The sequence below is a fragment of the Corythoichthys intestinalis genome, chromosome 16 (assembly GCF_030265065.1).
Source record: "Corythoichthys intestinalis isolate RoL2023-P3 chromosome 16, ASM3026506v1, whole genome shotgun sequence".
NCBI lineage: Eukaryota > Metazoa > Chordata > Actinopteri > Syngnathiformes > Syngnathidae > Corythoichthys > Corythoichthys intestinalis.
The window spans coordinates 35,134,530-35,158,619 of record NC_080410.1 but is presented as its reverse complement, the minus strand read 5'-3'; the positions used below and the strand labels follow the sequence as shown (position 1 = coordinate 35,158,619).

Genomic DNA, 24,090 nt, shown 5'->3' with positions numbered 1-24,090 from the left:
TTTCTGTAAATTATTGTTGGAATGGAAAGATAAAACACAAGACGGACATATTAAAGGGATCCACAGATAGAAAGACTTGTAGTTCTTTAAAGATAAATTTGAGTACAAGTTATAGTAATTTTATATTAAAACCCCTGTTAATATTTTCGTTTTCAGCCACATCGCTTTTCTTTTTGTGAACATTATTTTTTTGAGATATAGGAATATTATTTTTGTTGTGCTTTCACTAAATGATACTGTAGCGACTTCAATGTTCCGCCCAAACCCATGATGGGAAGTTGGGTAATCATGACTGTCAGTGGTGGCTGCAAATGGTATACAGCAGACATGTCCAAAGTCCGGCCCGGGGGCCAAATGCGGCCCGTGGTCAAATTTCATCCGGCCCCCAGCCTCTGTCATAAAATCAATAACGTCTGGCCGGCATACATACTTTATAAATTGGTCAGCAGTACTGCTACCAGCATATGAAGTAGCTTAATAAATTGGTCAGCAGTACTGCTACCAGCATATGAAGTAGCTTACACACTAAATGCTGCTCCTCATTTACCCACTTAAAGGCAGCAACACTATAGGCAACATTACCCCATGTCACCCTTTACTTCCAATTTTCCAAAAATTGCGACAATCAACAAAAAAAAAAAGTTGACTGCAACGGCTGACGCTCCAAGGATAGGTGGATATTGGACTATTTCTTCACTAAACTACGCAACAACTCTGTCTGCCTCATTTGCAAAGAGACAGTCGCTGTTTTTAAAGAGTTCAATGTGAGGCGATATTACCAAACAAGACACGCTGACATGTAAGACAAGATTACTGGCGAGAAATTGAAGCAACTTGAAGCTAGTTTAATTTCATGGCAGCAGTATTTCGCAAGAGCCCGAGAGTCGAAAGAGAACACCACAAAGGCTAGTTGCGAGATTGTTGAAATTATTAATTATAAAAAATAATAAAGCAAATGTGACGCACAGAATGGCTTGCTAAAATGGGCTTAAATATATTGTTCGACATAAAGGACGTCAGCCAAGGTCGGTCCCCCACATTTTTACCACACCAAATCTGGCCCCCTTTGCAAAACGTTTGGACACCCCTGGTATACAGTATGTTCTGCATTGTGTTCAATTAGGCGTGTTAAGAAAAAGATTGTCTCCTGCTCCGCCCAAATGCATGATGGGAAGTTGGGCAACCATGACTGTTTGTAGTGGCTGCAAAAACTCAAGCCAATAAAAGGCGCGGTCCAATAAACGCCTGTGCCCCCTCGCATTTCTTTGCCTTTTCGCTCTCAATGTGCTAAGACGCCGTCATCGTAAACTATTTGAGGCAACGCATGAACGGGTCATTCCGTGCATGCGTTAAATGCGTCAAATATTTTAACGTGATTAATTTAAAAAATGAATTACCGCCCGTTAACGCGATAAATTTGACAGCCCTAAATTATTCATTAATTATTAATCATTAATTTTTTATTATCAAATCCAAATGGACTTAGACTGTCCATGGCAGCCAATGAGTTAACTGTGAAGGTTAAAAAAAAAGTCATAATTCATGCATGAAAGGGTTAAAAAAAAATGTCATGAATAAACGCATTGGCTGCCATTGATGGTGATTGACTTCTAATCCGTTTCAGTTGGGAGGGGCTGGCATCTGTCGCTGTCAATGGCACTCAAATATGATCATTTAATGCCTGCTTGCCCAGTTAAAATGGACTTGACATCTATGCCTATCAGTGGCAGCAAATGAATTAAAATGACTGGGTTTCTGAAAAAAATTTTTGTTTTGTTTTTAATTACCTTTTTGTCCAACGGATCCCAGTTGGAGTATGTATCGCTGCTGAGACAAGACAAGAGTTGCTCCTGCATTTCGGCCGAATGAAGCTGGGAAAGACTACTCAGGTAGAAATCTGTTCCCAAATACAACAAAAACATGAAAGCATTGAAAGTACGCCAAAGTAGGCAAGCCGAGAAAGTGGACAGGGAGCTCACCTCTCTCCAGTTTACGCAGCTCCAATTCCGGGACGGTGTCGCCGATTTTCTTTTTCGAACGGTCGGCGTCAAAATGGCTTCCTAGCTCAGGCGCTTCGGCCTCGTCTTCATGGCTGTCGTTCGGCTGCACGATCGCACGACTGTCTGTTTCGTTTTCCTCGTCTTGTCTCTTAGCTCGCGGGGAGTCAGGAGGTTTGTTGACCAAATGCAGTGGTTCTGTGTAGGATGTGCTCCACAGACTTCTTAGCCCACCGACTGCAAAGAAAGGTTAAGTTCAGTGCCAGTGAAGATAATAAGCACCTAATTGTAATCGTCTAAAACAAATGAGTTTATCACTAGGCATCCAATCTATTTGAATTGGGATGAACATTCATTCAAATGATGAGTCATTTTTAGAATCAGAATGAATAAATATGAGAATAGACACCTTGTTGGAGTGCTCTGGCCGTGCATTCCCTTAGGTCACTGGCTGACGCTCTCACGCTAGGATCTTTCCGCAGTCCCGCCTCGATCACCTCTGCTGTCAGCGGCCCGCAGTCTGGCGGTATCTCTCGAAGCGGTGGCGGCTCATAGGCGATCTGTTAACAAGGTGGAGCCACAAATCACATAAGCTTAAGTACAAATTGTGAGTATTTTTTAGAGTTACACTGATATTACCGGTATTGGAAGGGGCCTCATATAGCATTAAAATGCAGTCGTTTGTATCGGTTAGGACCAGACATGTGCCAATTCCCGGTTTCAAGGTATACCGTGGTATGAAAACGTCAAGGTTTCAAAACCGCAAAAATTTTCCGTCATACCGTCCCTAAGGTATTAGCTATTTTTTATGTCCCAAAAATGCATGGGGAAATCCCTCGCTTGCTGCTATGAGACGCAACCCTCCCCCATCGGTTGTTGCTCAGTGTCAGTGAATCAGCTGTGCTACACAATGGCTGGAGGAGGTGAAACTCCGGAACTTTTTTCTCCATCGAAGAAAACAAATCGCTTGTGTGGGAATACTTCGGCTCCAGAAAAGTTACAGACTGCCACGGCTTAGAGGAAGAGGGTCAACCGACATGTAATACACACATGCTTTTTATGGAAAATAATTAAATTTATTTTTGTTCTGATAGTAATAATGTTGAGCTGTGGCTGTGGGTTTAAGCTCACCTATAGGACTGCATTTATTTTAATTTTATTTAGAATATTTTGGTATTTTTTTAAAAAACTATTTAAACTTAACATTATATTTAGGTTCCAATTTGGTAATATATTTTGAAAAATAAAAATCCTGTTCAATGGATTTTTTAAAACCCAGATATCTCAAAGTAACACATGTTAGAGCTGTAATTGCATTGCTGCTGTAAGACTCAACCCTCCCCCACCGGTTGTTGCTCATGTCAAGTTTGTCAGATGTGCTACATGATGACTGGAGGAGGTGAAACCCCTGAACTTTTTCCCCCTTCGAAGAAAATGAAATCACTTGTATGGGAATACTTAGGCTCCAGAAAATGTTTACGGAGGGTGGCTGCCGAGGAGGCAATACCTCCAATATCTTTTCGCATTTATACAAAATTAAAGCTTAGTAAACACTCTCATGAACGTTTCCCACCAGAAGGAGCAGAAAACTAGTCTAAAAAGCTAGCGAACTTGTGTGTTCTGCTAGCATAAGTGATTAGCACATGAGTTAAGCTAATGTGCTAATGCGGTATATTGGCCCTGACTGTGGCATTACATAGATAAATAGATTCATTAACAGACTCAAGGTCCAAATTACAACAACACAATACAAGGAAGAGATTAAAAAATAAAAATAATAAAAAGTGGACTACATTTATATAGCACTGGGTTTCCTAGTGACCCACTTTTAAATGGAACCTATACAGTGCTTCCAGAATTGTGACAAGCAGCGTGTAGTACTATGCAAAACTTTAGTCAGGCCGAAGACATTCACATTTTTAGAACCATTCAAACGACTAATAAAATTAAACATCAGCATACTTAGAACAGACTGAAGTATATGAGTATCAGGCTTGAATTTGGAAAAAAACAAAACAATCTCTTTTCTCCTTTGAGAACATTCTATGTCTCAAGTTTTAGAGGAGTTCATTCCTTCATTTATTGTCACAAAGGTTGTTAACGCAACACCAGGTAACTTTTCAACCTTTAGAAATCATTTTATAACATTTGTGATGATATGTCTGCCGATAACTAGTTGAATTACACCTTTTTTATATCTTGACGGGCAGTGTTGTTAGTAACGCGTTAGTTAGTAACGCGTTACTGTAATCTGATTACTTTTTTCAGTAACGAGTAATCTAACGCGTTCATTTTTCTACACCAGTAATCTGAGTAAAGTTAGTTTCCTTAGTGTCTCTGCGTTACTATTTTTTCATTGCCTCATAACGTATGTAGAATGAAGAATATTGTAGTCATGTACGAAGAGCATTTTGAATAGAAAATGCTAAAATAAAAGGTTCCCGGTACGTGTTTCCATGACAACCTCTTAGCTATTTCCTGTTTTGGTCTCGCGTCACGTGTTGTGGGACTGAGGCGGGTGGACATTCGCGCCGAATATTGAGACGTTGCAAGGTAATGTTGATCTGTGGATATCCATGAATGAAGGTATTTTCCATTCATTCTGGAGGGTATCAGCAAAAGGTTGGACCCCCTACATGCGCGGCTGTTTCGTAGCTTTGCCGTAGCAACGACGGGCAGTCTACGTTCCAAGTTGGCAAGCTTTGTTTAAATCATATGCGTGTTGCACATTCATGCCGTGAGGGGATGTGTTCGTTTAGCATCTGTGGGATGTGTTGTAAGTCCGACTGAGTGTAAGGTGCTTAGTTGCCGTCGCGTTTTGTGGCCAAATTGACCGCGTGTGGGTTGAGAGAAGTACTTCCGGGTTGTTAATGTGCACGGCTGCACGCGCATCCGCGCCCGCCACCACCTTTGTGTTTATTGCACTGTACAATCCACTTGTGTGTTGTTGATTATTGTGCCGTCAGTTTGCATTGTTTTACATTGGCACTGATATGCCGTTAACCATAACCTGAAATTCAGACGTTTTGACATTAGGCTTAATCTTAGAGTTAGCGGGGTTTAATTGGTCGGTGGAGTTGGTTTCAACAAATTCCAAGCAGTTTGTCAGATATTTGTTAGTTTCAGGGCTCCAGAGTGGCTAAGCTAGCGCGAAATTCTGATATTCCCCTTTAAATTCATTGGAAAGTCAATTACATGTGATAACATTTTTCTGTTGTCATTCTTATGTTGAGGCGGCAAAGGGAGAAAAATGGGTAAAAAGTAACTGATAGATTACTTTTAAAGTAACTTTGTTACTTTGATAATGAAGTAGTAAGTAAAGTAACTAGATTACTTTTTTGAGGCGTAATCAGTAATTAAATTACTTTTTCAAGTAATCTGTGACAACACTGTTGATGGGGTATGTATTAGAGCCGGGCGGGATACTGAAAATTTACCGTTACCGAAATTCATCACGACGACCGACGTAATTTTGACCATATCGGTAAATTCGGTAATTTCATAAAACAAGAAAATATAGTCTTTTCATCTCGCTTTGACTCTGTGTTGTTCGGCAATGTTCATTCCCCTTTGAGAAAGCAGTCAGTGATCTTGTGTATGAAGTCACGTGGTTATCAGGACACCAAACAAACCGAAGCTCGGTAGGCTGACACTAGCGGCTAACGCTACAAGCAGACGTGATAGAATAGGGCTTAAGTGAGCTTCGCCAAACTTTTACACGACATTAAGTAGACTCTTGGCGGCCTACAGACAGGCTTTCAACCTCTGTCTTCCCTAGTTCTCACAATTTCAGGAGAGGGTGCTTTCAGTGCTTTTTACTGGTAGCCAGACCACAGGCTAATGTTAGCGGCTAATGCTACAAATGAACGTGATGAGTCGGATATCAGCTCTAACCTTGTCGAAACGGCTGAACTTAATGAGTGGATTTGGCACAGACTGCATCTAACAATCAGTATGTCGCGTTATTTTGTATCTGTGTGTGTGATTTCTCTGATATGTTGAATGCTTTACCATCATAAAAGCTAAAGTATAATCCAACAGTGACGCCTATATTATGACCATTTAATGGCCACAGCTATTTTTCTGTATGTGCTTGCTTTACTCTGTATCATTACTGCCATCATAAAATCTTAAATGTTTCATTGGCATAAGAGCAATATAGCTTTAATGTGGTTGTGTCTGTGTGTGGGGTGCATGTATTAAAAAATGCTCTCGAAAAAAAAAAAAAAATGAAACCTTGAAGTAAACACTTGTGTTGAGTAATTATGTCACAGCAACCATTAACAATAAGTCGTCTGTTTGAAGTGTACTGTTCAAGCTGTTAGTAATGTGTTGCAAATGTACATTGTTCAAGTCATACAAGCTGTTATAAATGTTCATACTTGAATTCTTATTTTTATATACTCAATGTTTAGACTGCATGTGCAATTGTTACATTGAAAGCTGGTAAATAAATCAACGAGAAACGGTTAATTTGTATTTCATACATTGATTCAGATTTTCAAATTATGTATCAGTCCGCTTGGACGAATTTATCGTCATTTATCGTTATCGTTATTTATCGAGGTAAATCTGCTCAATTTACCGTGATACGTACTTAAGGCCATATCGCCCAGCCCTAGTATGTATCACTTTCACCAGCACTGATTAACTTTGAGGAAGGTGGAAGGAACCCTGCCACACAAAAAAACTACAAATGTGCTGACTGATTTACGACTTACATCACTTCCCACTTCCCTATTCATTACAAATTCGGAAGTCGATGCGAACGCATTCGCGCGAAATCTGCAAAGATGGCAGCGCAACAAGAGAAAAAAGGATAAAAGGACACTTAATAATAAACATTGGCACGGGTTTCACACGCTGGCGTCGCATCTAGTTCTATATATATGTGATATCTACCGTAGCATTATGTGGGGGTAGTTTGTAGCGGTCAGGTATTATTGTTTTTTTATCTAGCACCATGAGTTGAGCATGACGTTCCAAGAGAGTCTGGCGGCAGCCCGCCTCTCTCAGTACCCTGCGCCGCTCGTGTTCAATCTTGGTCTGTTCCTCAATGCGTCCTGAAGACCGCGCTGACTGTGTCTTAATTCAGCTTTACTTGGCATATTTCAACAATAAGAATTTGGATGTTTGTGAATCGTTCTTCAATCTTCCACGGCCGAATCGCAAATAATCTAAGAATCGTAAATTTCGCACAGCTCTACCGGTAGATGAGAATTTTAAGACACTATGTGCTCATGCGCGGGTCCTCATGGGAAACGCAGTCTTCCCTAAGGCAAAACACTACCGCTTTTGTCCACGGGCGTCACTAAAATCAACCAAAACTGAAAAATTACCAAGTGTTGCTTTAAGCTGTGACCATGGCATGGTAACAATTACTTGACATTCAAGGGAGTATGCAGTCATTTATAATGACAAGGGGAGGGGTGGAAAAAGTGCTTTTTAAAAAACAACAACATGGTATTGGTACTTTATTGGCATCAGCCGATATCACACAGAGGAATCGGTATCCGGAGCAAAAAATTTAATCAGTGCACTGCTAGTATGTTTGTACTCCATAACATATGTTACCTTTAGGAAGAGTCTACAGGTGTAATATCTGGTCCAAGGTTGACACCCGTTAAGCATGTGCAGTAACATGCAGCAGCTGCTCCACACATCTGCTTTGCCTCCGTGGGGTTCACCTCTCACCATTTCTGGGGCCATGTGCGTCTCTGTACCTTTCAGCTCTAGGTTTAACGAGAAGGCTAACAGTGAGAAACGCGATAGCTGACCTGGATTTAGCGTTCTGCTTCCGGACGTACCTCGGGAATCGGTAAGACTTTGCCCGAACATGTCCAATCTCTCTGCGTGGCCAAAGTCGCACAGGAAGGAGTCTCGGCCGTCCTCGGACAGCAACACATTGTCAGCTGAGGGGGAAAAAAATTGTAGAACTTGGGTGACTTCCATGACTTGTGCATACTTGAAGGGCTGTTTAATTGGAAACAGCAGCTGCACATGGACAAAAGGACAACCGAGGGAAGGGGAAAAATTACTTCTTGCTTGCAATAGAAAGAATTTGATTCCTTCTTTAATTCTTATTGTTTGAACCAGTATCTCTACATTAATGTAACATTTGTTCATTTGCTACCAGCCAGTGTTGTTTTCGTCAACGATGACAACAACGAAAATATTTCGTCAACGAACAGTTTTTTTCATGACGTTGGCGAGACGATAACGAGTTAAAAAAGTGTTTTGGGAGACTAAAACACAACGAGATGAATGCCAGTTTTTGGCTGACGAGATGAAAATGAGCTAAAAATGCGCAATAGTTTCCGTCACATGTTCACAATGTGTGAGATTTTATGTGTAGTTAGCCTGCAACATAGAAGTGTCTGGCATAAAGCCAAAAAGGCGGACCAGTATAGCCAGAGCCTGGAATTCTTTCAAGGAAAATATGGAGGGTGCCACCGTGTGTTCTCTTTGCTAAGCTGAGCTCGCATACCACGGTAGCACGTCAGCTATGAACGAACACTTGAAGCACCGTCACCCAAGTGTAATTTTAAGAAACAACAAGCTAGCGGATTGTAAGTCCATAAAACTTTCTAACGATTGTTTTAATGGAAGTTGCCTTAATGTGCGTTGTATCAACGTGCATTTTTATTTAATAAAATAATTAATATATATATAATTGTACAATATTTTTTAAAATTATTATTAAATTTATTAGGATCATGGAAGCTCCCACTTGGGGAAAATATATATATATATCCTGTATATACATAATATAATAAAAATATATATGGAAACAGCACTGGCGGAATGCACACCAGAAAAAGCATCTGAACTCACACAAAGTATTCTGAAAACGGTTGTCCGGGACATTGGAATTCATTTTAACATTTAAAACAATATAGACAATGAAATACCACAAAAAGAGTAAGAATTGTTTTGACTCCTATTAAAGAGGTGAAGTCAGTGTTTCCATTTACATTTTCTTTTGCACTAGTTAATGACAGCAGTATTTGACCTAATTGTTTGTGATTTATTATTGATATTTATGTTATGTATTTATACGTTAATAAAGAATTTAGGTGTTCCAAAATGTTTTTTGTGGATTAATAAGCTTCAACAAAAAAAATCATTAATAAAGTAGTTAAAAAAAAAAAAAAAAAAAAAAATTATTAGATTAGTCGACTAATCGTAAAAATGGTCGGCTGACTAATCGGGAGGAAATTAGTCGTTTGGGACAGCCATACATTTATTAAAATACTGTACATATTAGGGCTGTCAAAATTATCGCGTTAACGGGCGTTAATTAATTTTTTAAATTAATCGCGTTAAAATATTTGACGCAATTAACGCGTGCACTGAATGAGCCGCTCTCGCATTGCCTCAAACAGATTTCAATGAGGCCGTTTATGGACATTAAGAGTGAAGAGAATGCCACCAGCCACTTGGGGGCAGCGCAGCGCCGTTCCATACTAATGTTATTCCTTCTAATAGTGGGAGAATTAGTAGTTGTGAGACCTTTATGCTGTTGCTTTGTGCTCCACACATATTTCGGTAAGTTTGCTTTCTTTTAGTGGCAATTATGTGTCTCCTGTTGTATTTTGGGTAAGATATGCACAGAGATATATGTTTTATAAAGGCGAGTGGACACAGGCGTTCTTTGGACTGCGCCGTTTATTGGCATACGCTTTTGCAACTCCTTCACAACAAACAGAAGTATCATTTGGTGAAAGCACAACAAAAATAATATTGCTATCTCTCAAAAAAAATAATGTTCACAAAAAGAAAAGCACTTCAGTCTGTAGTAATGAGGCCCTATTCTCACACAGCTAAACAACAATGCAAAGTGAACTGGCATTACTCAGAGTTTGGTCACTCAATTCTTATTATTGTTATTTTTATTCTTCTTATTATTATATTAACTCTACTTTTGATTGAAAATTGTACAAATTTTATTGAAACGAAAATATGAAGAGGGGTTTTAATATAAAATTACTATAACTTGTAACTATAACATTTATCTTTTATGAACTACAAGTCTTACTATCCATGGATCACTTAAACAGAAAGAATGTTAATAATGCCATTTGTGGATTTATTGTTATAATAAACAAATACAGCACTTATGTACAGTATGTTGTATGTATATATCCGTCTTGTGTCTTATCTTTCCATTCCAACAATAATTTACAGAAAAATATGGCATACTATCACTTAACGATTGCTAAGCATCCAATCCTTTACCTTTGGAATTATTATTAATTAATTAATTTATTATTATACAAATTGTGATTAATCGCCCGCGATTTTAGCAACCATTGACCAGTCCCAATTTCTAAATGAGCCAAGAAGATGACTTATTGCAAAAATAATCGGCAGTTAGTTGATTACCAAAATTATCGATTATAGCAGCCTATACCTTTAACATCAAGATGTACCACTTTCTTCTTGGCCAGGTACTCCAACGCTGTTGCGACTTGCAACAGGTAGTAGAGACTCCGGTCCTCTGGCAGCCGCCCGCGCTGCATTATCAGCTGGCCCAGCGACCCTGGACGGAAACACCATTTTATTATTAACCGCTTCGTAGGGCGAGTTTATTGCCAGAGGAGTTGCAGCAGCGCTAACCATATTTGTGGTCCATGAGAAAGAAAACGTAAGGTCCGTCTCGAACAATTCCGAAGAGCTCCAAAATGCGAGGGGATCGGAGGGCACTCCACGTGCTCGCCTCCTCGCTGTTAAACCTCTTCAGGGCGATCTGGAGAAAAAAAAAATTAGTTTTAAGGAGGATAGACATCCAAACATCTGGTGCGCAATTATCATTATGCTGTGAATTTATTACTACTGAACATCGAATCCTTTTGAACTGGGACGGTGGCAGCGAATAAACTTTCATTCAATTGCTGCCAACCCTCCAACTTCAAACAGATTAGACGTCCATCACCGTCAATGGCAGCCGATGATTGAAATCATCGGCTGCCATTGACAATGATAGACGAACCAGATCTGCTCTAAAAATGATGGTGGCCATTATTTTTGACGAAAAAAAAAAAACAGGAAGTGCATACCTATTAAGTTGTGAAAAGTCAAAATAGGGAGATTTTTTTCCGTGCCCGACATTGCGCGCGCGACAAAGATATGTATTGAACCATCATATGAATACAGTGAGCACAGTAAATGATTAAAAAAGTTTTTTAATCATGCATCATAATAGTTCTTAGATAATCTTACATCTTTCTTATTAGTTATGTTCTTTAACATAGTTCCATGTGGCTGTCTTTGCCTTTTGAGCCAACTCACAAAATTTTTTTTGTAATTAAAACATTTACGGTCTATGTTGAACTTTGTGGCCAGTAGAGCACAGTTTCATTTGACAGATCTGATCGGCAGCTGGTACTTACCTACAATACTTTTATTTGCCGACTGAACTCTTGTACTATCCATGTGCTGTGATGTTTTTGCATGCTTCGTCACATCGTTTTTTCCTCCACTACTATCCGATATATGCACACAGCACAGTGAGCAAAAAGCAAATGTCACTCCTCTATCACTTTTACTTATTCAAGATTACGGTAATCCTTTTGCCAAGCTGCTTGATATTTTGATTTTCTCCTCTTTTTGCATCGCTTCTCACCAGCCATCTTGCTCGTCTGCTACTTCCGCAATAAATGAAGTCACGTGGGAGCATGAGGAGATTTTACTGGTAAATCGGGAGGCAGGAAAATTTGTAAATAATTGGGAAATTCCCGACCAAATCGGGAGACTTAATAGGTATGGAAGTGACACAATGTACAGGAAGTCACCCTGGAATGCACCCAAATCTTCAGAAAGTGATCCGGAAATAGTTCAGAGTCAACAAGAAGTGACTAATGAATAGGACATGACCAGAAAATGCCCTAAAATCAACAGGAAATGAACTAAAATGTACTCAAAGTACAAAGTACTCAAAGTAATGTACTCAAGTTAACAAGGAAAATGCAAAAAAAACAAAACAAAAGAGCTTACTTAGACATACAAATGGTAAATGGTGTTATACTTATATAGCGCTTTTCCACCTTTCAAGGCGCTCAAAGCGCTTTGCACTATCTCGCCATTCACCTACTGGTGACGCAGCACCAGGAGCAACGTGGGGTTCAGGGCGAAGAATCGAACCCACAACCTCTGGGTTGGGGGACAACAACTCTACCACTGAGCCACGCCACCCCCCAAAACAGTTCATTTTGGGAATTGAAAGATTTCACAGTACCTTTTTGACAGCAAACTTAAAGCCTGTGTTGACATCTCGGGCGCTGTGGACTTGGCCATAGGAGCCTTCTTTGATAAACTCCGAAAGGACAAACTCCCTCCCTTCCTTATATTCTGAATCGACAGGCTGGAAGTTCTGATGTGGGGGGAAAATGCAATTTAGTCAATGTAGCTGTTCGCAACAGGGACTTATATAGAACTCACTTGATTATAAAAAATGATCCCCTCATTGGGGACAGACTCGTGGGACCGCCACTCGTCTTCTTCCTCCTTTTCCTCCCTAGTGGTGCGTTCCACCTCTTTAAAAAGGGGCCCAGCGTAGCATGGGTCGCCCTGGCTGACACTCCCCCGCAGCCCGACGAGGGCCAGCGAGCAGTCGCCTGTGCTGCTGACCGAGTCACTGTCCGGCGTGTAGGAGTGAAGGCTACACGGGGTAGAGGAGAACGCCTCGGGCCAGGTTGGCGGGGTGCCCACGCAGTAAGCCTCGGCGCCATAGAGAGGGGGCGCTACGTCCCGCTCTTCTGGGCTCACTGTGATGCCGCAGCACGAGGAAATTAGGGGGTGCCGTCGTCCTCCCGGAGAATGATCCTATAGCAGGAAAAAGTATCATCAATAAATATAGTATTCAGAGAGTATGTGCTGTGGTAGTTACTAAATATTACATCAAAAACACCCATTGACGGCAACAAACGTCCCAATTCATTTTGACTGGGAGGGCTGATAGTGAATGTTCACTCTGAGTCCAATGACTACATTGGTCAAATTATGCTTAGGGATGTCCCTGATCTGATCATATGATTAGAAATCAGGCGCAATCACGTTATTTTCAGAGGAGTGGAATCGGGTGAAAAAGATCAAGTTTTTAAAGATGGGTTTATTTATTTTTATTCATAAAATTTAAAGCATACAAAGCAATAAAGGATATATATGAGGATAATGTAAACATATATTTATATATTTATATTAGTGCTGCAATGATTAATCGACTAACTCGGGTAATTCGATTACAAAAAAGCTTTGAATCAAATTTGCTGCTTCAAGTATTCGTTTAATTAGAGTGGTGTTGTAAGGGTTTGTTTGTTAAGTGTTTTAGTTTTATTGATTTTGTGATTTGGGTGGATACCCTGCCCTCTAGTGGCAACGGTGAATACAACATAACTCATTTAAAATGGCTGAATCCAGCTGCTCCCTGTTAAGACCAACAAAAGGTAAGTTTCTGTTTGATATATATATTATATATATATAATATATTTTTTTATGCATTCGTAATTTAGTTTATGGGTATATTTAGCCCTTTTTTGCAGGAATATGTGTGTCAAGGATTTGTTAAGAGTGTTGTAAAAAAAAAAAAAAAAAAAAAAAAAAAAAAAGTATAATTTTATAGCATTTAAGCTAGCGGACTTTTGCAATGCAAGTTAGCCAACTGTTCGTTTGTTGTACTTTTTTTATACCGTTTGAGGCTAAGCTCAGGAATTTTAATTTTTTTAATAAAAGTGCAATTCTGCATAGTTTGAATACACACTCAGATATTTTATTTTGATTACCATTTAATGCTCTTTTGAAAATGCAATCTTAGCAAGCCTTTGTTTTACATCTCCTAAAATGTATTCTGCAAAGCATTAAATGTTCCAAATGTTGCAATACTGGAAACAGCAGAAGCAGAAGTAAGACCCGTCGGTAGGAGGACATGCTAGCTGTCGCAGGAAGCTAAAGGTAAGATAACGGAAATATTTTAAGTTTTAATATGTATATTTTTTTCCTCCAACATAATACACTGCTAAGTTATCGAATCAGTACTCTGTACGGGCTGATCCTCATAATCGGGTGATTTGGACTTGAACTCTAGGGTACATATATGTGATCGGGACTCTGGACAACCCTAATCGTGCTTACTTGGATGTGCAGCGGTGAGCTCCCACTCTCCTGCTCAGGAACTCCAGATGGCACTCTAGTATCTGTGCGACATCTGCTGTGCTGCCACTCCTCCGCTTTCTTCTTCTTCTCCCAGGTAACTTTTTTCCGGCCTTTGCGCTTCACTCTTTTGCGGGTCTTTTTCCTCGGGCTGAGCGGGGCGGCACCCTGGACAGAGGCCGTGGTCGGACATGCCACGTTGTTGTGCTCCGGCTGCAAACTGAGGCAAAAGTGGGGATTCAAACTCTGTTGTGATATGAATTTTTATGCATAACTCAAGGGCGTAGGTTTGCATGCCAACTTTTCAGGGTGCTGAAATTGTCCCCACCAACTTTTAAACAACCTTAGTTGCATTTTATAATGAGTTCAGTTATATACAGTAGGTAATTTAGCTTGTCTTCTAATATGTTGTAAGGCTAGAATTGACCCTACCATTAATTAACTGAATTATTTACATTATGTAAATATACTTATATGTAATATAAGTAGACTTATATTTACCCGTTTTTTCACTTGCTGAATGTGCTGGTCTGATGACTTGACCCCCCGCCCATACACACACACACACACACACGCACTGACACGACGAAAATACAACATGTTGCCAACATACCACCTCATCCGCCCCCTTCAAAGAGGAGGGATATTAGAAGTTTTTTTTTCAGCCAGCAGCAGCAGCTGTAAGTAATGTAAAAAGACTTCAATTTATGGAGGTGGGGAGCACACCACTAATTTTGCTACTGAAATTTTGATACAACCTGCATCAGAGTTTGCATAACATTAAACTGTGTGAATTTGCTAACCTACAAAACTAGAGTTGGAAGCTGCTTAGAGAGAAGTGTCCTCCGCTTTTGTATGTATTTTCTGCTGTCAACATTAATTAAACTGTGAGAAATTTAGTGAACCGAGGTTTATCCCCTTTTACCCAATTTTCATTTTTGTTTAGTTTATGTGGTGTTAAAGCAACACTTGGTAACTTTCAGTTTTGGTCGATTTTAGCGACGCTGCTGGACAAAAGCGGTAGTTTTTTGAAGACTGCATGTCCCATGAGGACCAGCGCATGAGCGCATAGTGTCTTCCTACTAAGGGCGTAACAGAAAATAATTGAGAAGCACTGGTATAACTCAATACAGATTTATTTTGCAATGATCAGTTAGCCTATCAATTAATTAGGTTCATATTCGTGAGAAATGTAGCCCTGACCCGTTTATCCAATCTATTTGGTCTTAATGTCTCGTCCCCGGCAAAAAGTGTACATGCATGTTATGCTGTTATATCGTCCCTACCAATGTTGGCCCAAACCTACACCCTTGGCGTAACTCATACCTGACGATAAAAGAGCCAGAGGAGGGAACGTAGGAACGTTCGAAGCAGGACGGGCTAAACTCCTGGGAATCCTGGGTTTCACCTGGAGGAAAGCACTGTCAGACGATCGTACTTTTGAATGTTTGCATATTATAAAATCTTGATGCATACATTCGGCCTGCGCGATGAAAGGGGAGCTCTTCAGCGGCGTTTGGCCAACTTGCTCGGCGGTGCCCTGAGTCAGCACTTTATTCAAAAGTGGGCTCAGACACGCAATGTAGTCCACTTTGCAGCTCTTCCACTGCTCTTCCTCCTCCTCCTCTTCCCCCTGCTGTTGCTGCTTCTGTTGGTGCTGGTGATGCTGCTGCGTCCCTTTTTCCACCGCAGTGCATTTTGGATACGAGGCCTTCAGGTCGGCCAGAGGTGACCCGGAGAACGGGGCGGTGGAGTTGAAGATCCTCTGCCTCACTGCCATGTCGGCTGCTGCAGCAAAAAAAGTAAGAAAGTGCAGTTACTTCAGTGTTTTTTTTAAATGAAAATTGATACGACAAAAACTCAATCATTCAATTGTCTTCTTTTAGGTAGGTTTAAAGTAGTGTTGCACCAATACCTATACTAGTGTGAGAAGGGGGATCGATACAGCACTAAAATGCATGTATCGTATCAGCGAGTACTAGTACTTGACTTTCCAAACGCTAATCGCCTTTCCCTAGATGGCCACCAGTTACAAACGCTGGCGATTACTATCGTAGAGAAAAGTTTTCATTCTCGAAAGTGTTGTTGATTGAAAATATAACAGCTAAATGAGCACAATGGGTGGGCATGGACTTAGAAATGGATAAATGACATGTAAAATGGTAAAAACAGCCAAGATTTGAAGTTTTGTGAACACTGATACTGATGGTAGCTCTGTTAGAAGAAGGGAAACACGAAACAGTGGCTAGTGAACTTCTGTTCTCTGCTAGCATAAGTGATTAGCACACGAGCTAATGTACGAAATTGATACCAACTAAACAAAATCTTAAAAAAATATTTGGAGCCTTGTAGAGTCCCTGACAAAAGTCTTGTCGCTTATCCATTTTGTAGAAACGATTGCTAATAACCAGGGGTGCACATAAGTGGTCCGATTGCGCGCATGCGTACTGGAGGTAGACAAATGCGCTGGGCCTCAACGGTTTCCATACGCTTTTACGTACCGATGGCTGACCACTGTATTTGCGGCGGACACGAGAAAATCACTTCTCGAAATGTCAAAGAGGCAGGCCCCATGAGTAATTACTTCCGTGTTTCCCCACCCCCGTCAAAAGACAGACGGACGACAGAGACGTCACCGGAGCTACCGGAAAAAAGGACTTTTGCTGAAAAGTGGCGGCAGGAGGTACCATGGCTAGAAGCAAATGCTGCTCGCATGGAAATGTGGTGCAACATTTGCCGTGAGAATCCCAATGTCGTTAATAAGAGCAGCGCATTTTATGTAGGGTCAAAGAATTTTAGCCATCCAAACTTTGAAAAGCACGAAAAAAACAGAGCATGCGGCAATTAAGAAAACTATCGATGTCAAGACAGGACCCCACTCGCCCTATGGACAAGTGGCGGAAAAAAGTCATTGAAGAAAAGCGCCATGAACTGACAAATGTGTTTTTGCTCGCATTTCACAAAGCTAAACATGCACGTTCAATGAGCTCTTATGAGGAGGACATCCCACTTTTACAAAGGCTTGGAGTTAATGTGGGAGTCGCATATGAATGCCTTTTATTTTGAATTAGTGCTTTTATGTTTATTCCTTTACTTTTCACTTCAAAGTAATGGCAATTTTGTTGTGCCAGTTGATGTTAATCAAGCGTTAATTGTTTATATAATGAATTAAAGGTAATTGGCTCTAAGTAAAGCTTATCATAATTTTTTCGCATCAGGCGGATCGGCTCTCAAGCTCAATGAGGACCAAGTCACAATCGCCAGGTCCTCCTCTGAGAACCTGGGCAAAAAAAATATGTGCACCCCTGCTAATAACGTTTTTTTCTGCCAACTGAGAATTCGTTACGAAAGACACTTTTATTAATGCACACAAAGGCAACACAAATGTGATCCTTTTGAATCTTCTCCTCTGTGTGTCTGCAAAACCGCATGTTTTTTGTGTGTTTTTTTTTAATATTAAACTTTCCCGCCGTTATTTCGTTGTGTAAATGCTTTTATAATGATCATAAAAATATGTAGACTATTTAAACATCAAGAAAACTTGCATTTTTTCTGCCAACTCGAAGAAATGAAAATAAATTGCTGCTGCTGCGTTTTTTTTTCCCACGTCAAACTCCCCCCCCAAAAAAAAAAAAAAAAAAAAAAACAGGTTTTTTGGGCTGGGCCTGCAAATCTGGTTAATTCATCGGGCTCGGGCCGGGTCGGGCTTCAATACCAGCGGGCCGTGTCGGGTCGGGCTGGATTTTTTAGGCCCGATCTAACCTCTATTGCACATATATAGTGGGCTAGGCCTACATTTTACTTTTGTTCTACATTGCAATTTAGTTGATGTTTTGTTTGCAACTGAACTGATCCCTGGATTGATATTGCGATAAAGATGCTGCTGCACTACAGTATTTTCTTTGTCGTTTTCTTTAATCTTTACTTGAATATTTTTATTGATGGGTCGTTGTGACTAAAATACAGTGATTGTTATTACTGATTTTGCACAGGAGTTCAGATGTTGCACTGTGTGAAAGGCTGCTACTGTGTGTAAAAAAAAAAAAAAAAAAAAAAAAAAAAAAAAAAAGAGAAAGCCCTGGTCTCATTCAAAGCACTAATTAAATGCTGTGATCTGTTTTTTTTTAAATATATATATCTGAAAGTATTTTCATTTGACTTCAACCAGGAGTGACACAAGAGCCAATAAAAAGTTGTTTAATGTCTGACCGCTTGTGTTGCCTCATGATTCACGAAAAATATGCTTTGCTTTAGAATTTTAATGCATCCCAGGCTTTAATGCATCGCGATGCATTGCCGAATCGGACCGAATCGAATCGTAGCCCTCCGAATCGTAATCGAATCGAATCGTGAGGACAGTGCCGATGCACACGTCTAGTAGGTGTCGACAAGTAATAGGTAGTTGAAGGTAGGGCTGAACGATACTGGAAAAAACTGATATTACGACCTTTTGGGGGTTTCCGATATATATTGCGATATTAAAACTAGAAAAATTTTCACCAGATGACTTGAATAGGTCTGTTTGGGAAGACTTTGCTGGATGACTATAACCACATTGTATTCATTAGAAATATCCCGATCCGATCACATGATTGAAAATCGCGTCATTTTTCAGAGAATCTGAATCGGGTGAAAAGTATCGGGTTTTTAATTAAAAAAAAAAAAAAAAAAGTTTTTCTGCTTCATGCTCTTACAGCCTCTCACCCTCCCTCCTGTTAAGCAGTGCGATCAAACTGGTTTTCTTGGTCACCAGCGCAGCTGCCGTTTGGTAAGTACTCGCCTCGGTAGCTCTACGATCAAACGCACAAATGTGTTAATTATCGTTAAGTTTGGTCCACAGTCTAAAGTGTGCTGTAGCCACTCATTTATTGTGTAAGTGAGAGGCTGTTCTTAGCAGCGTGAGCGTAAAAAAACAAATAAAATGAAATAAACGGAAAAAAACAACAACTTTTTTTGTGGTATCGGATTGGGACTCGGCATCGGCAGATTCTCAAAATCAGGCGACTCTGACTCGGGTGCAAAAAATATGCGATTGGGACATCTCTCGTTTTCATATAATACATCTTAATCCAGGGTAAGGGGGTTTATTTGTGAATGATGAAGATTGGTGTATATAAAAGGGATCCAGGAAGCCATGTCACTGCACAATTGCTGTTTGCTGCTTTTAATTTGTGGCACTTTCACGCCCAAGTGGGGGCGCACTTGCACTTGTTTACACGAAGAAGAGCGCTCACACGCCAGGATAAGACGGACAGCTACGCAGCGTCTCTGAGCGAGTGGGCGAGAGAGAGAGAGAGAGAGAGAGAAACACGGCTGCGAACCTACATTCATCGTTTATGCTTCTAAAATATCTCTACAGAGGCAACGCCTGTGTGTATCATCTTTTCTGTTGTTGCTGTGTGTTTGCCACCCACGATCGGACACTTAGAGCCAGTTGTGTGTTTTTTTTGAATGAAGTGCTAATGCTAGCGAATGCATGCTAACCGTTTGTGTCATTGCTTTAATAGCAGCTAATTATCATTTATTTACTTTGATGCGAACCTGTTTGGTATCGTGGAAGAAATTGATTCGGCATATTCTACGGACGTCAAGCATCGTCATTTGAGAGTTTAGCTCGCTGTATAGCCAGGACCGAGCCGTAGCGTCCTGGTGAGGACAGTGTATTCGCATTTTGTTGTTGATGCATCATGTAACACCATACTGTACACTTATTTAGCATGTTGTTCTCCATTGTATCTTTATATTAAATTACCTTTCAAGATGACATATCTGTTCTATGTGTTGGATTTTATCAAGTAAATTTCCCCCAAAAATGCGACTTATACTCCGGTGCGACTTATATATGTTTTTTCCCTCTTCGTTGGGCATTTTATGGCCGGTGCGACTTATACTCAGGTGCGACTTACAGTCAGAAAAATATGGTAAGTCTCTCTCTGCTTTCATTTTTTTATAGCAGTTAGGCTTGAAAAGCTAAGAATTATTAGACAGGGGGACTTTAGCAATGTCTTTAACCGCATCAGGGCTGAGCATCTCGCTGACAATGGCTTTGCAGACAGGTACTGTAGTATTAATGTCCCTGCCACAGTGTGGTTTCTCTGTGTTTTCACAAAGGCCAACAAAATAGTCCATTGACTTGTTTTGCAGCGACGGGTGTTTCGTTTGGAGATAATATTTAAGCTTGCTTGGCACCGTGGCGCTGCTCGTGTCGCGTTAAAGAACTGCTCGGATTTTTATCCATCAGCCACCTTGCTATCCTCGACAATGTGTTGGAATAAAACTGGGAGGATTGACGGTCGTCACATATGGATAAAATGAAAAAGACACTTTCGTGTACAGTATATCAACACGTGACGAGTCTAATCAAATGATGTACCGTAGACGTGCTGGTAGACACTGGTTGAAAAACACTGGTTTAGAGTATAAACTTGGCACTAATGATATTTTAACAGCCATATTTTTTCCTAAACCTAAAATTCTTCACTTTGGTTTCAGTCTTACTGAACACCAAAGGACACTATTTAGAAAGAGTTCTGTTGAAGAAAATATTCAAGATTACAGATGTCATGTTACATCTGTGTATAAACTACACATTAACTATTTCAGTGCCATTGACGATGATGGACGCCCAAACGTGTGGGGTCCAATCATCCCTCTACAGTGAATTGTAATATGTTTGTCTAGGGCTGCAGCTATCAAATATTTTAGTAATCGAGTAATTGACTGAAAATTCTATCGATTAATCGAGTAATCGGATAAAAAAAATTTTTTTTTTTTTTTTAGGTAAAGAGCAATTATACATATACATGAGAAAAAAATACATTTAATCCAATATTGAACCATTTTCAGTCAATCAATGTCATTATTTTCGATGTACATTGTTGAAAACAGCCAACAATTGCATCTAAGATGTGACTGGGAAAAAAAAAATTGCTTTCACTCAAAAAACGTCTAGACCTTATATATTTATATATATAAAACCCAACATATTTCTTACCTAAAAATGTAATTACGCTTGATAACACACATCACTTGAAAGCTACGTGTTTTTCCCACGTGTTTCAATTTAGTTTCCATTTGTGTCAAGCTATTTTTAAGTTTTAAGTTTGTCTAAACTGTAAGTACTGGTAGGATTTTGAGTTTTTGCAGTGTTCAAAATAAATGTATGATACCTGCTGTATTGGAGCACATTTATTCAGCAATGACTACTGAGCTAAAACTTGACAGTTAACTTTATTATGTTTTAATTTTACACCCTCAACACTACAGCGCTGTGTTTTTACAGATTAAATAAAGCCTGTGTGTAAGACACGTTAGCCACGCATCGACAGTGGTCATAATCAATAGAAACCTAGCCCTCCGAAGGGCTAACGTTACGTGAGCATGTGACAGTAACGTTATATTTATTAGTGATGAGAAGTCTATTGCTTAAAGATGGCGGCTGTTTACTAACGCTGCCCAGACGCGGTCGAGTCTGTCAATTCGCATCTAGTCCTAAATGCAAGCGATATCTATGAGACGCATCGGACACTACCTGCTACCAAACTAGCATAATGCGGGCGTAGTTTTTAGCAATGTCTGTGTAGTTCGTAGCGACTGTCGGCTGCGGTAAGTTTTTATTTATTTATTTATTTTAAATTGATTCTTCCTCTACGCGCGTGACGTCAGCGCGTTGTCCCGCATTAAAAGTAGTCCGGGCAAAACGGGATGCTTAGAGCTGGCATAATTAAACGATTCCTCGAGGTGAATAAAATTACTCGGATCAGTTTTTAAACTTGAGTTACTCGAGTTGCTCGAGTATTCGTTTCAGCTCTATGTTTGTCACGAGTAGACAACTAATCTACTCGTGAGTTATCAATTGAAAACTAGACCTCTAACCAATTTGAATTGAGAAGGTGCAAGTGAATGGTAATTTGTCGATTTACTGCCAGCCCTCCTAACCTATTAACTGCTAATGACAACAACAGACATCAAATCCACACTGCTGCTAATCAACTTTGCAAGTTGGATGCTAGTCAGGGACCATTTTCTTCAACATCGATGACAGATTTTCATTTGTATTCAGCTGCCTGTCTCTCCCAGTCCAAATGTCACTGTCGGCCAATGAGTTAATAATATGACTACTTTCTAAAAGTAAATTCAGGTTTCGTTGTATTGTTTTATTGCCAGGTCTTCTTTACTACTCTTGCCTGTTCCCGACAAGTAAACCCGACACCTCAGATGACATTTATTCTGCGTGCTGACTTCAATCAGCTACACTGACATTTCCAGGACAGGAAGCAGCCCAAAAAAAACAAACATCTACTGTCCACCTGCTTAAGAACATACCAAACCACAGCAATGACATTTCTCAGGGGTTTTTATGTAAAAATTATCCACAAAATAGATGCAACACCTTACTCTTTTAGTGCCATTGACGATAAAAGACATCCGATTATGTGGCCTTTTTCGTACTTCTGCAGTGACTTGATTTGTCACTCGTAGACATCTAATCAACTCATGTCTTTATCCCTAGTAGACATCCAATCCACTTCAAATGGATTGGATGTTGATCGGCGTCAAGACAGTCAATGAGTTAAGGCAGGGGTGTCCGAACTACGGCTTGCAGCAAATTATGGAAATGTCATTGAATATGGCCTGCACAAGAAGCTTGATTTCACCCTATATTCTGTTGCAATTCTCAGTTTCAACACTAGATGGAGCTCGTCACTTAATCAGTGCCTCTCGTGAGTCAAAACTTAAAGGGTATCACGGATAGAAAGACATGTAGTTCTTAAAAGATAAATGTAAGTATGAGTTATAATAATTTGATATTAAAACCCCTCTTAATGTTTTCGGTTAAATAAATTTGTAAAATTTTAAACCAAAAAATAAACTAGTAGCTTGCCAGTTTTTGTTGACATAGCAGGGCGTTTACGTCACAGGGTACGCTGCCGTACTTCCACAGTGTCACTCTTGAACTATGTGAGGTAGTCATTTAAATACACCACATGGTGTCAATCTAGAGTTTTAAATTAATTAGAGCTCAAGCCAATGAGTGGGTTTTGTCCCTCGACTGACACCGTAGTTTCCTTTTTTTTTTATTGCGGGTCCATTGTGCCTTGTGCTTTATTTGTATGTTGTCCTGACAACATGCAAGACTCCTGGAAATTGCTTCCAGCATCATAGCTTGTATATTGAGACTAAATATTGCCATCCAGTGTACTCCTTGAGCTAAACGAGTTGCTAAAATGTTTAAATAGAGTTTGAGCAAAGTCTAAGTTTTATGTGTATTTTGCAAATCTATTTTGATTGTGAAATTGTGAATGCCAGTTCTCTTTGCATTGTTGTTTAACTGTGTGAGAATAGATCCTCATTAATACAGATTGGAGTACTTTTCTTTTTGTGAACATAATTTTTTGAGAGGTTGCCGAAGCTTATGCCAATAAACGGCGCGGTCCCAGCTACGAATCTGAACGCCTGTGTTCACTCTCTTCTCTCTGCCTCTTTGATCGCAATGTGCAAAATAAGCCGCCATTCTAATCTGTTGGGCAGAAAATGTTACGAATAACCAGCAATCAAACTAAGTTTTATTTATTTATTTGTTTTCCTTGTCGCTTATTCAGCAAGAAGCAATCTTCGGGAGCAACTTCTGATAAATCTGATAAATCTGAGAACACCAGCAGGATTATCAACAATCTGGACATCTGCTTTACATGACAAAAATAATGGAAGACGTCATTAGACGTCTCGGTAGAGGCAAACTGCATCAACGTTTTCGTGTGCTGTGATGCACAGCCCTGGGCTATCAGCAAAAATAATCAAACACGACAGCTCTGAATGCTAAGTATCTCTATAATAAAATTGGAATACCTTGGTTCACACAATAGTTTACCGTGAAGATCTGCAAACAGTTTTTGACATCATTCTTCTGTTCTCGTCACTAGAGCAGGAGAGTGCTGTCACTAGC

At 39.9% G+C, this 24,090-nt stretch overlaps 1 protein-coding gene across 9 annotated transcripts in view; it reads right to left on the bottom strand.

Annotated features, from left to right (window-relative positions):
- map3k14a (mitogen-activated protein kinase kinase kinase 14a) overlaps positions 1 to 24,090 on the bottom strand; it is a 53,101-nt gene that overhangs the window by 15,001 nt on the left and 14,010 nt on the right. For 7 of the 9 annotated variants that reach the window (XM_057817603.1, XM_057817607.1, XM_057817606.1 and 4 more), the window contains 12 exons: positions 15,621 to 15,932; positions 15,471 to 15,552; positions 14,127 to 14,364; positions 12,438 to 12,821; positions 12,235 to 12,369; positions 10,617 to 10,746; positions 10,411 to 10,539; positions 7,805 to 7,909; positions 7,572 to 7,729; positions 2,407 to 2,557; positions 1,980 to 2,234; positions 1,788 to 1,897 (listed from right to left, as the gene is read on the bottom strand). In XM_057817603.1, coding sequence (XP_057673586.1) covers positions 1,788 to 1,897; positions 1,980 to 2,234; positions 2,407 to 2,557; positions 7,572 to 7,729; positions 7,805 to 7,909; positions 10,411 to 10,539; positions 10,617 to 10,746; positions 12,235 to 12,369; positions 12,438 to 12,821; positions 14,127 to 14,364; positions 15,471 to 15,552; positions 15,621 to 15,924 — 2,181 coding nt within the window. In that variant the 5' untranslated portion in view covers positions 15,925 to 15,932. The remainder of the gene's footprint in view (positions 1 to 1,787; positions 1,898 to 1,979; positions 2,235 to 2,406; positions 2,558 to 7,571; positions 7,730 to 7,804; positions 7,910 to 10,410; positions 10,540 to 10,616; positions 10,747 to 12,234; positions 12,370 to 12,437; positions 12,822 to 14,126; positions 14,365 to 15,470; positions 15,553 to 15,620; positions 15,933 to 24,090) is intronic. The other 2 variants (XM_057817608.1, XM_057817604.1) reach the window with 1 other exon arrangement.